Here is a 13552-nt window from a genome sequence, read left to right on the forward strand (position 1 = left end):
GTCAGGAAATAGAGAAAATTCATTGATTATTTTGATTACTAAAATTTAACACCTCTCTTATGCATTGATGAGCTTAGCTTTATTCATCTTACACATTTCCCCCATCTTGATGTGTACAATGTCATACCCTATAGTAAGTTAGTCTTCCAGTTTTAGGTCTTGGATTTAGAATGTAATCTACTGGTGCATTCTGACAACTCCTGCCTGAGGGTTAGAGAGATTGTGAGTTACCCAGGGACTGGACCAAGACCATCTATCCATCTATGGTCCATGTTGCCTGTCATCTTCATTATGAGTACTGTGGCAGAGTAGTGTGATCATGAGATAGTCCCAGCTACATGACCCTGAATCTCTCTTCAAGGCTTTGTGATTCTGGACACTTTACTTAGCCTTTCAGGGTTATAGTTAGTTTTCTAAGACTCTACATAATTTGTAAAGAAGGTGCTCACCTGCATTGGTAGAGGACAATTTTCTCATTTGGGAATTTCCTGTGCCAGTGAATTCACTGGTCCACTTGCTGTCACTAAGAGCTCACATTTATACATTTCTGTAGTGCTTAAAGCTTAAAGTGCTTAAAGCTCTTTGCTCATAAACAGTTTTGTGATTATAGGCAATACAGATTCCCATTTTATGGATAAGGAAACTGAGAGACAGGGAGAAGAAATGAGTTGCCCATGGTCATACAGCTCTTAAGTAATTTAAGCCTAGGATTTCAAGTCAAGTCAACAAGCACATTTATTCATTGTAGACTATAAGCCAGATCCTGTGCTAAGTGCTGGAGCTTATTAGGCCATCAGACTTGAAGATGTTGCTTTCTGACACACCATTTTTCCCACATCTATTTCATTGTAGCCTTTTTACTAATTCTTATATTCTGTTGCTTTCCAGGCTTCAGAATTTTGTTTGAACGTTTTCCTTGTAGGGTCCCCATTTTTGCAGCTTATCTTGGCTCTCCTATTCCCTTGCAGCTAAAGAATGATAGTAGTGAACTATACGAGCTTTTCATCATGTTTGCTTTATTTTGTCCTTTTTGAACACTGAATACAAGTTATACTTCTGGCCAGTCTTGATAGTTTAGGCAGGTAGTGAATACTTAACTCATGTTCTTAGGCCTTGCTCTTGAGGAGCTGTCATGTTGACACACAGTGCTTATCTCCTAGCCTCCAAAAACTTAATCAGATGGATGTCTTAAAATGTTTTCTTCAGCATATTAAATAAACCAGGTAAGGGCATACTATGTGCAAGATGAGAGGCGGTATGACATAGTGGATGGAAAGCTGGCCTACATTCAAGTCCTGCTTTTCTGACAGCTCTATGGCCCTGGGGCAAGTCAAGACACTTAACTTCCCAGTACCCTCAGTAAAACTGAGGCAATAGCTGTTACCAACTCACATTGGGAAGGGAATTTCATCACCTGAAGTTGCCTATACTAATTATAACAGATTCAGTTATTTTAAAAAATGTATGTAAGCCAGTGTGCTAGTTTGGGTAGTTAAACATACTCAGGATTTGGATGGTTTCTCTTTGAATTCCCATTGTATTTAGCTGGTTAAAAGAAAAAAGAGAGCCAAAGACATTGTTCTCTTTTTATTGCCTAACTTAAGTCCATTTTTAAAATGTTTGTATAAACAGTTTGAGAAGGGACTTACTCAACAAGATTCCCATTTAGAGTTATAGATTTATATTAATTTCTTTTTAAAAAATTATTTATAGCTTTTGTTTTTACCAGACTTAGATTTCTGAATATATTCTCTACCACCCCCTTCCATACGCAGTGAAACATTTCTTATAATAAAAGAAAGGGAAACAAGCATGTCAGCAAAATAACCAACATAACACCTGAGTTTGACAATATACAGTGTTCTACACCTATAGTCCCTTGACTTGCAAAGGTGAGGAGATAGATTTTTCTTATCTTTTTGGGGGGCCAACGTGGCCATAATAATTTGAGAATAATTGGGAGTTTCTCTTTACATTGAAATATTCACCTTTTTTTGGTCTGCCTGCTTTTATTCTGCATCAGTTCATGTATTCCCATGTTTCTCTGAAATCTTCATCTTTTTAATAATATTCTATTACATCCTCATATCACCAAATTATCTATTTATAAGGACATGATTTACTTAGAAAACTTGAGAGAATCATAGAGAAACTGAGACAATAGTTCCATTTATAACTAATATCTCAAAAGTTAAACTTAGTTTGTAGAGCCATCAGATTTTGATGCTACTTCAAAAGAAAATTATATCTTATATTTTTAGTATGTCTCATTCTACATTTTGGGTCCATTACCCTTTGCTGGGTGGTAGGTAGCATTCTTCATCACTGGTTCTTTAGAATTGTGGTTGGTCATTTCATTGAGCAGAATTCTTAAAGTTTGTTTTGACAGTGTTGTTGTTATTGTATAACTTTTTGGAGAGTGGTTTTGAAGAGCTTGGATCCCAAGTCCATCAAATATGCCTGCCACCCATCCCTAACAAAACTTTCAGATGTGTTTTGTCAGTTTCTAAGAGGTTTACAGACCAAGTGAGTGAGAATTTTGGGTCATGAAGAGATGTCAGAGCCTTTTGGTTTTGTATGCAGAACTAGATACAGGTAAAGAAGAAAATAATTATGGAAAATTTTTGTTGCTTTGACTAGTTTTGAAAACTCTTTTCTTTGAAAAACGTATGATGAGCCTAGTTGAGGCTCATCATATATACTTTAAATTGTCCTTTCCATACCCTTTAGTTTTTTTCTAATCCCTTTCCTTAATCCTTTATGAAACAGGTCAATTGACTCAGTCATTGGACTGGTAAGAAATAGTGTTGGAATGTGAGTGGTTCCTTTAAGGGTAAGAAGGGGCGGAAGATAAGTAGCAGCAAGATATCCACTATGTGAAAAATTAATCTCTTGTATTAAAATGGGGAATTTCCTGCCCCCCCCCCCCTGCTTCTCAGACATGGCTTCTTTTGTGATTTAGTTCTTCTATAATCTAGTTTTAAAAAGGTTTGAGTTTGGGTTCAGATGATGTCTCAGAAGGAATGTCATCTTTTTGCTTTAGTGGAAGGAGTGCTGGATAGGAAGCCAATTATTGCCTTGATGACTTTGGGCAGATCACTTAATTTTTGGTCTTAATGTTCTTCTCTCTAAAATGAGGATGTTGGACTAGATCTTTTGTAGGGTCCCTCTCAACTAGAATGATATGATCTGCTGAGAATAATAGACTTCAAATCTTAAGTGTCTAGGAAGGCACCTTTAAGATCAAGTACAAATTCAGTGCTCATTTTACAGATAAGAAAACAGCACAGAGCAGAGTCAAGATTCCAACCCAAATCTGATATCAAATCCGTGTTCTTTCTACTAAGCTCATACTGTACTATCCCCTTTAAGAAATCCACTCTAATCTAAAGCCTGAATCTCCTCAACAATGTTCTTGATGAATAAATGATCAACCAGCCAGGCAACCTGCAGTGTAAAGAAACTACTACTTCTTGAACAACAAATTATTTCCATTTTTGGATTTCTTACTTCAGGTAGGTCTTTCTTGATGAGTTGAAATTTGTCTACTTATAGCTTATCCAGTACTAAATCACAGCTGTGGAGGGCTTTCTCTCCCTGCCCCCCCCCCCTTTAATTTCTTTCCCTGTTTTATCTTGTCCTTCATTTGAACTCCAAAAATTTTAACTTTTAAGTTTAGTCCAGGGGAATCCCCTGAGGTAACAGTGTTGACTGTTGTGATTTTACTGTAGATACTGCAGCCCTGAGAGTTTTGTTAGGTTTTTTTTTTTATTATTATTGTTCAGCTGTGAACTAGATACAGAATTGGATTGGGCTTGGGTGGCTTCTCAGTCCTTGCCACTGACTTTGTAATGTGGGGTGAGTTGTGTGCCCCAATTTTCCAAGCAGTGTGTATATAGATTCATATTTTGACACTTCAGGAGGAAGTGTGCTTTACAAAAGCAGGTGAGAGCCATCATCATCATATTTCATACTCTTCCCTGTGTAATATCATAGCTTTTTTTTCTTAAACCATTGAATACCCCTACAAACCAGCTGTATTAATCTGTGTCAATAATCCTCTCAGATTGGGAGATGTAGGAAACATTTATTATGCATGTTTAATCCTAGTTTTTAACCCATCATCCAGTGACTGTCTCTCTTTTTCATTACTAATATCATAAATCTGAGACATCAGGGGAGTGGGATGCTGTAAGAGCTATCTTCACAGTCAAGAAGACTGGGCGAATTCCTTAACCTCTCAGTGCTCTAGGTGACTCCCTAAACAGATTTGCAAAGAAGATGCTGACTTACATTGGTAGAGGAAATTTCCTTACCTGAGAGTTCATATACCAGTGAAAAGACATGGTTATCCCTATACCTAATGCCACTTATCTGCAATGAAAATAAAATGTGAATTCCCACTGTATCCAGGAGCTTAAGGAAATGAAAGCAAGAAAAAAACGTTCATCCATTCTACTTTGTTCAGTTTCTATTAAAGAGTTAGTTTGGAGAGTTGACAAGGGGAATGGGAGAATCTATTTTGTCATATTAGCCGCTCTGATAGGTATGAGGTGGGAACTCAGTTATTTTAATTTTTATTTCTCTGATTAATAGTGATTTAGAGCATTTTTTTCATATGGCTATAGATAGCTTTGATTCCTTTGTCTGAAAGCTTCCTGCTTATATCTTTTGACCATTTGTCAGTTGAGGAATGACATTAAAAATTTGACACAGTTCTCCATATTTGGGAAATGAGGCCTTTATCAGAGATACTTGTTGCAAAAATTCTTTCCCAGTTTTCTGCTTTCCTTATCTTGTTTGCATTTGTTTTATTTGTGCAAAAGCTTTTAAATTTTATATAATTACAATTATCTATTTTACATTTTGTAATGCTTTCTATATCTTTTTTGGGGGGTGGGGTGGGGCAGTGAGGGTTGAGTGACTTGCCCTGAGTTACACAGCTAGTAAGTGTTTATATCTTCTTTGGTTCTAAATTCTTCCCTTGCCCATAAACCAGATAGATAAATCTGTCCATAAATCTGATAGATGTACCTATTTTGATCTTATTTTAGTATATGATGTGACATATGGGTCTATACCTAGTTTCTGCCATACTGTTTGCAGTTTTTGTCAAATAATGAGATTTTGTTCCCAAAAGTTGCTATGGTCATTTATGATAGTGTAATTTGTACCTGTTCTATTCCATCGATCCCTCACTCTATTTCTTAGGCAGCACCAGATTGTTTTGATCATTACTACTTTGGTAGACTACTTTTTTGTGTTTTGTGTTTTTTTTCCCACTGATTCCTTTGATATCCTTGAGCTTTTGTTCTTCCAGATGAATTTTGTTATTTGTTCTATATTTATAAAATAATTTTTGTGATAGTTTGATTAGTATGGCACTAAAAAAAATGGAATAGGACATTCTGAAATGGGGATTGAGAATGAGATAAAGCCAGTTAATTTTGGGACAGAATGATAGCTGAAAATCATCTGTAAAGTTTTCAAGTAAATGGCCTTTTGTGAGTTAGTGTGTATGATCTCCGTTCTCCCCCATAACTGATCCCTCTCCAGAGGACACTTAGCTCTTCCTAACCCTCCTATCTAGTCAGTTTTTGAGTATTGTCGGTTCTATGCCAAAAACCACTCTTTTGTTGGTCCTCTTCACCTCACACCCAGACTATCACAGTAACCTTTTGTCTCCTTGCTTCTGCTACTTCTCCTCTCTGGTGTTTCTTCTGTTTCTGGAACTAGTAAAAATAAGCTTTCTTTCTTTTGTGTGTGTATGTGTGTGTGTGTGTGTGTGTTTTTTTGCGGAACAATGGGGGTTAAGTGACTTGCCCAGGGTCACACAGCTAGTAAGTGTCAAGTGTCTGAGGCCAGATTTGAACTCAGGCACTGAATCCAGGGCTGGTGCTTTATCCACTGCGCCACCTAGCTGCTCCAAAAATAAGCTTTCTTGAACACAGATTTGACCATCTCAGTTGCCTACTCAAAAATCTTCAGTGCCTATCATTTCTAGAATTAAATAGTGACTTCCCAGCTTGGTATTTAAAAACTTGAACAATTTGACTCCCAAACTCAACATATTATGTATGTTTGCACAGGCTTTTCCTTACCTAGAAATAAAGGAAGCCTTTCCTGATTGTCATCTCCTTTTTTTTTTTTTTTTAAAGTGAGGCAATTGGGGTTAAGTGACTTGCCCAGGGTCACACAGCTAGTAAGTGTTAAGTGTCTGAGGCTGGATTTGAACTCAGGTACTCCTGACTCCAAGGCTGGTGCTCTATCCACTGCGCCACCTAGCTGCCTCTGTCATCTCCTTCTTGAAATTATTTTGTGTATTATTATTATTATTATTATTATTATTTTTTTTTTTGGTACACATGTTGCATTGACCCCATTCCCAGTCCTACTAGAATGCAAATCATGTAAGGATAAGGTTTGGACCCTTTCCTTTTTGTCCCTTTTGTTCTGTGTTCTCAGCACCTAACAGTGTCTTGTAGACAATTTATTGTTTTATTGAATTTAATTAAATTGGGTCCCAGCAAGGTTAAAAGACTTGGCTAAGGTCATATAGCTAGTAGGTGGAATTCAGTACAAATGACTGACCCAAATCCAATCATTCCTGCAACTACTTAGGCTTATTTCTTAACCACTAACCTTCCTTAGAGGAGAGTTGATTGATTTGAAGCTGAGTTTTTTCTTCTCTTTTTAAAATTATATTTATCTTATTCTGAACTTAAATAAAATGAGAGTATTTCCATAACATAGTAGAATAGAAAAAAAAAGAAACTGTGAGTTTATTATGCACAACTTGCTATTCCATTTAAATATATAATAATGTTATCATGTGACTTTTTTCCTTTCTCCCCACCCTCCACATCCCTGGCTACTATTAGACACAAATTTGTATATATCTGTAAAACCATTCTATACATACTTCAATTTATCAGTTCTTTTTCTGGATACAGATAGTGTCTTCCTTCATATGTCCTTTGTGGTTAATTTGGGTATTTATAATAGTTTTTTCACCATCCCAAGTGCTACAAAGGTTGCCAAGCAGACATTGTCTTTGTATACACCTGCAGCCATATGAATGCGTTCAAATTGACCTTTATCCCAACCCTGACGTGAACCATGTTAACTTGTGAATGAAGGAATTGATAAAAGAAAAAGCACTTAAGTTGTAACTTTTGCCCTACAAATAGAGTAGAAAAGAGTCTTTAGTGAAGGATATCATACTCCTTTTTGCACTTGAGGATACCTGAGGACAGATTGTGTTGGGGAGCTACAAAGCACATATAAACGAGTTCATTTAATCCTAACACATAATATTTCTACAAAAAAAAATAGTATGTGAAACCCAAGGGGGCAAAATTTTGCTTTGTATGGCTATTGTGCAACTGAATTTGATGGGCTGCATCAAAGTTTTTCCTCCATTTATCTATAAACTAGTCTACCTCAGAACTCTTTCCTAAATCTGTGTTATTGGTAAGTTGAATACTTGAACCATAGGGATTCATTTGGAGATAGCCAGACAGGGAGAATAAGAAGAGAAGGGGTAGTGAAATCATGGCTTTCTAAGTGTATCATATATGTGGTCCACCATCTAAAATTACATTATACCTATTTATTCAGCAAACATTTACTAAGCACTTGCTTTGTGCTAGGCTTAGGAGAATTCCATACAAAAACAAAGCTGTACCTTGACTGGGAAAGAACAACAGATAGTTATATGGGGAAAGCCCAAGTGGGCTTCAGGGGATGAGCCAAGGCCAAATTTCCTAGGCCTAGTTTCCCAACTTTCTGGGATGAACTAATAGTCTGTGCCCTAGCCTGAAAAAAGCCCTGGATTTTTAGTCATAAGACCTACATTCAGTTTCATCTTTGTGATTTACACCAGCTTTGTGGCCTTGGTCAAAGCCTTCCCTGGGCCTTAGTTGCCTCTTTTGTAAAGTGAGAGGGTTGGATTAGATGACCATAAAGGCCCTTCCAGTGCTAAATCACCTACTGGTTTTGCTAGTAAAAATAACTTGGCATATGCCAGCAAGGGGAGGATAGAGAGATATAGTCAATAGTCCTGAGCTGTGGGTTGCAGAGGCTGGACAGCTGTAAAGTTCTTGTTCAAATGTCATGGAAAATTTTTTATTGTTGAAGTTTTTATTTTTATTTTTTGGTGAGGCAATTAAGGTTAAGTGACTTGCCCAGGGTCACACAGCTAGTAAGTGTCAGGTGTCTGGGGCTGGATTTGAACTCAGGTCCTCCTGAATCCAGGGCCGGTGCTCTATCCACTGTGTTGAAGTTTTTAAAAAGGTTTTGTTTTTTTTTTTAACCATCCAAATCTACTCCACCTAAGTGTTTACTTTTCTGACTCTTAATAGGCGATTTGATGAAGAGTGCCTCTGGAGAATTTGCAGATGACCCCTGTTCTTCAGTAAAGCGTGGCAACATGGTGCGAGCTGCCCGATCCTTGCTCTCAGCTGTTACCCGGTTGCTTATTTTGGCAGACATGGCCGATGTCTACAAATTACTTGTTCAGCTGAAAGTTGTAAGTACAACGCAACTTTTTATTGTGTGGTATAGTATTAAAGCTGTTGGCTGCTGGCTCGGCAAGAGAGAGGAGAAAGTACATTTTATCCTCTCTTGACCATTTTATTTGCTCTTACCACATTGTAGCTTGGAATATGTTTGATTTTCAATTCATCCTCTACTCCAAATCTATCACTTAATGATTTTTCTTCTTCAGTATTTAACTCTATTATAGTATAAATGAAATGGCTGAAATAATAGGTAAGATTTCAACACATTTTAGTTCCCAGAATTGAAAAATGTCAAGTAGTTCAAATTACATGCGTTTGGTCAGAGGGAATACAGCATCCTCTCTGGGAAAAACCTAAAGCTTATAGTCTTGCACATAGTAGGTGCTTTATATTGGACTGTGACAACAAAAACATTGACTAGACTTTGGATAGCTGTTCCTTTTTTTTTTTTTTTTTTTTGGTGAGGCAATTGGGGTTAAGCCCAGGGTCACACAGCTAGTAACTGTTAAGTGTCTGAGGCCAGATTTGAACTCAGGTACTCCTGACTCCAGGGCCAGTGCACCACCTAGCTGCCCCCATATAGCTGTTCATTTTGATAGCTATTAAAAGCAATCTGACAACTCCAAGACACTGGATTAACTACTAACTTGAGTTATTTGCATGTTTTGTAGGTGGAAGATGGTATCTTGAAACTTAGAAATGCTGGCACAGAGCAAGATTTAGGCATACAGTATAAAGCTCTAAAACCTGAAGCGGATAAGTTGAACATTATGGCAGCCAAAAGGCAACAGGTAAAATGATTCTGTGTGTATTGAACGTTATTTTATGTTATTAGTCAGTAGGAAGTAACAATTTTGCCTAGTTTTCTAAAGGTATCATGACTAGTAAGTATATTCAGTAAACATCCTTAGTACTATGCTAGTAATAAAGCTCTAGTTAAGAAGTCTAACTCATTTTATGCTGCTATGCTATCATGTATTTATTTATGCCAGTTTAACTAAGTGTTCTGACAATTTCAGACAAAGAATGTGACTAGAGATGGAACAGTAGTAGGGCTTAAAGCATACTCATTCATCTGAATAGATATTGGGTTGTGATTGAAATTGGTCATATTGGGATAACATCACTCCCCAAATTGTTGCTTTCTCAGGGAAAATGTTCTTTCATTTTTGAAATACATTTATTGCCAGTAGATCATTTGGAATGCACTATAGTATATCTTTTGGGGGGGGGCAATGAGGGTTAAGTGACTTGCCCAGGGTCACACAGCTAATGTGTCAAGTGTCTGAGGCCGGTCTTGAACTCAGGACCTTCTGAATCCAGGGCCGGTGCTTTATCCACTGTGCCACCTAGCTGTTCCCTATATCTTTTGACTAACTGTAGAACATGACCATATATTATTTGGGGTGGGGCAGGGCAATGAGGGTTAAGTGACTTCCCCAGGGCCACACAGCTGGTAAGTGTCAAGTATGAGAGTCTGGATTTGAACTCAGGTCCTCCTGAATCCAGGGTGGGGTGCTTTATCTACTGCACCACCTAGCAGCCTAATGACTATATATTTTTATTTCTCAAACCAGGCCCTTTATAATAAAAGCTTTATAGCTTTTGGGGTTTTGCTTTTACTTTTCCATGGCCTTAGTGTCAGATGGCATTTGATATTTGTGTTCTGTGGAGTAGATGTGTGTAGTACTCGAGTAGATGTGTGTAGTACTCTCAACATGCACGAATCTTAGCCAGTTTCTGCTTAGAGATTTTGTTGATTTTTGAATTGTTTTCCTAATAATCAGTATTTGATTTTTTCCCTATTTCTTAGAGAAAGCAGCTGGTTATTTTAAATTTTTATAATGTAGTTAAATTTGAGATTTCCCTTCCTCCCCCACAGCAAGTATAGTATAATGTAGTAAAATATCTATCAATGAAAACAACAGACAAGTTACAGTGTTAACTTGTAGCATTTTCTAATGCTACAAAACAGGGTTACATCTCACATGTACTGATCACATACCTTGGAACAGTGATTTATTTAGGTTCAACAAATTTCTCAACTAATAAGAGTTAAGATTTTTAAGTCAAAAACATCAGAGGAACTTAAGTTTAAAGCATATAGAACTTAAGTACCTTTTCTGTTTGCTTGGTCTGGTTGATCCCCAGAAGAAATTTTATTTCAGCTGTATGATAAAACCAATGCATGTGTCCAAATGGTAGTTTTCATTTAATTCTTTAATTTACGTGCAAGGTTTTTTTTTTGCTGAATGCTTTTGATGTCATGACTCATGAATAAGTGGGAGAAATGTCAGTTACATTATAAAAGTAAAGATGGGTGGGAATGGTTTTACTATTGTAAGATATAGTCTGATCTTTCGGTGAATTATTTAAATCTTGCTACTATTTGCTATTGTGCATTTTTAAAAATTATAACTATATATATATAGATATAGATCACTTAAGGTGAAAATAGCAATAGGCCAAATTTCTTATGTTATTTGAAAATTTGAGTGTAAAGTGTTATGGCTTACCTAGAGTGGCCTACCTTGTAACAGGAAAAAATTTCTATACAAGGAAATATGGTTGCAAGTTTCCAGAAAGTCTTTTAATAGTGTAAGCATTTAAAAAATATGCAAAATACATTTATTTACCTAAGGCCCAGCCATAACTACTTGTAATGGTTTTTTATTTGAAATTATAACCAAATTCTGTAAATCTTCTTATTCCTAAAACTACAGCATTTAAACCATGTATTTTGCTGTAGGGCATTTGGAATTCTTTAAGCTATTAAGTGCAAATTAAAATGCTAAATGATAGGATGTTTCTGATTGAAATAGTAAGTTGGTACAATGAATAAACTAGGAGGTCTGCACAAACTTTTGAAAGAGGACTTGAAAGTTTCATGTGAGGACTTTCTAAAGAAGGATCTTATTTAAAGATTAACCATTGATTAATCAGATCAGACTTATAATTGAATAATTGGATTTGATTTTGTAAAATCAGATTTTTTTTCCCTCCTTTTTCTTTTTTTTTAAACTATTTACATGTGTAAAAGCTATGATAAAGGTTTAAATTTGTACTCTTGGACTTACTTGGTGTGTGTTGATAATATATCTGAATACTAGAAACTAGTTCAACCTCCTATTCTTCTTGCTTCATATGTGAATTATTCTTAGTAGCGGCCACGTTTGTTACAAATTTTATTTCAATAAGGAACCGTTGGAACAGATTAGACACACAAAATTTCCTCCTTGGATATATATATAAAAATTATTATTACAAGTATTTTTTCTCCTCAATCAATCTCCTCAAATCAGATCATAGAAATTTTAGGTTGTAGAGGGACTTCAGAGGCCATCTAGTCCAGCCCTCTTCAGTCAGTTGATAAACATTAAATGCCTACTGGGTGCCATGAACTGGGCTAAGCAGCGACTATACAAAGAAAAGCCATTCTCCTCACAGTCATAACAAGCTCAGGAGGGCTAGGGAAAAGGCGTGATGAAGTCTTGGTGTGCAGCCTGTTTAGAAATGATAGGGTAGGGTCCCCAGGCGCTCTCCTTAAAGAGAGAATCGGAGACCTTTGGCCTCTTCTGTTAGAGGGAAATTAGGTCCCTCACTCTTTGTACCAGTACTGTTCTCTCTTGAACTCTTAGAAAACACTATAAACAATTACCTAAACAATATGTAATTGTTTATATTTAAATTCAATTAGACTATAAGTTGTTGGGGTAAACGTTGACTTTAGATACATCTAGAATGTGTTGCTAACAGTTTGTCTTTCTGATGGGAAGTTGAATTTTGAGAAGGATCAAATGGTGCATGAAAGTTCCAGTTGCATGTAGTTAGTGACCATTTTTTTTGTTTTATTTTTTTTGCTGATTGAACTATCAGTTTGGCTTGTTTGTGGACGGACTAAAAGTAGATCCCCAGTCACAGTCTACATGCCCCCTCCATTTCAATTTCAAATCATGATGAATACTGTTATTTACATCAAATTAATAAATAGTTCTTAGAAACAAAATGTGTACAAATTGGTGGTAACTATCCATTTAAAAAATTTTACTCTTGCAGGAACTGAAAGATGTGGGCCATCGGGATCAAATGGCTGCAGCCAGAGGAATACTACAGAAAAACATTCCAATATTGTATACTGCTGCCCAGGCCTGCCTTCAGCACCCTGATGTGGCTGCTTATAAAGCTAACAGGGATCTGATATACAAACAGTTGCAACAAGCTGTTACTGGGATCTCCAATGCAGCCCAGGCCACAGCTTCTGATGATGCCTCCCAGCAACAGGGTGGAGGAGGAGGAGAACTGGCATATGCACTCAATAACTTTGATGTAAGTTATAGTATAAAAAGGAAAATTAGGACTGCTGCTGCTTAAATAAACTTTCTTTTCAAAAGGGAGACTAGTAAGTATTCTAACTCATATGATGGAGATGTTCATGAATGTATTAAATAGAAAGAAATGCTTATGAAAATCAGTTTACTTGATCCTACCTTAGCCTGCTGGATCCAATATATTTTTTAAAGATTTCTTATGAATTAAAGCTGATTCTATTTATGTAAATTTGTATATTTCTTGTGAAGTCGGGTCATATTTAGGAGAACTAGGGGAGTTATTTGTAAGTTAATCTGCCTAGAAATCTTTATCCCTTCAATGACAAGATTAGAATATCATATCATCTGACATTAATCAAGTAGGAGCAGATATCAGGGGTCAAAATACTCTTGGTATTGTGCTTCAAAGCAGTATTTTTTAAAATGCTGCTTCACATGCCTTGTGGTAGGATGCTTTAATAGGAAACATTAACATTAGATTTTTCTGCTTCTTTCCTACTATCTCTTGAAGTAGCAGGTAGGTTCCAAAAAACTCTATTAACACTTTCCCATCATATACCAAAGCACTTGAGCATAGGTGCGTGATTACTCTTATTTCCATGGCACTTTGAGGTTTATACAGCACTTTCCTGACAATGACCTTGAGAAGGTAGAGTGTTTGAATATTATTTCCATTTTACGTGTAAGGAACCTGAGGCTCAG

At 36.5% G+C, this 13552-nt stretch overlaps 1 protein-coding gene across 1 annotated transcript in view; it reads left to right on the forward strand.

The window, feature by feature from the left end:
* The window catches only part of CTNNA1 (catenin alpha 1), a 134729-nt gene that overhangs the window by 13863 nt on the left and 107314 nt on the right, over positions 1-13552 (forward strand). The window contains 3 exon segments of the mRNA XM_043985392.1: positions 8364-8530; positions 9194-9313; positions 12579-12848. Coding sequence (XP_043841327.1) covers positions 8364-8530; positions 9194-9313; positions 12579-12848 — 557 coding nt within the window.

The sequence above is a fragment of the Dromiciops gliroides genome, chromosome 2, assembly GCF_019393635.1.
Source record: "Dromiciops gliroides isolate mDroGli1 chromosome 2, mDroGli1.pri, whole genome shotgun sequence".
In the NCBI taxonomy this organism is placed as follows: Eukaryota; Metazoa; Chordata; class Mammalia; order Microbiotheria; family Microbiotheriidae; genus Dromiciops; species Dromiciops gliroides.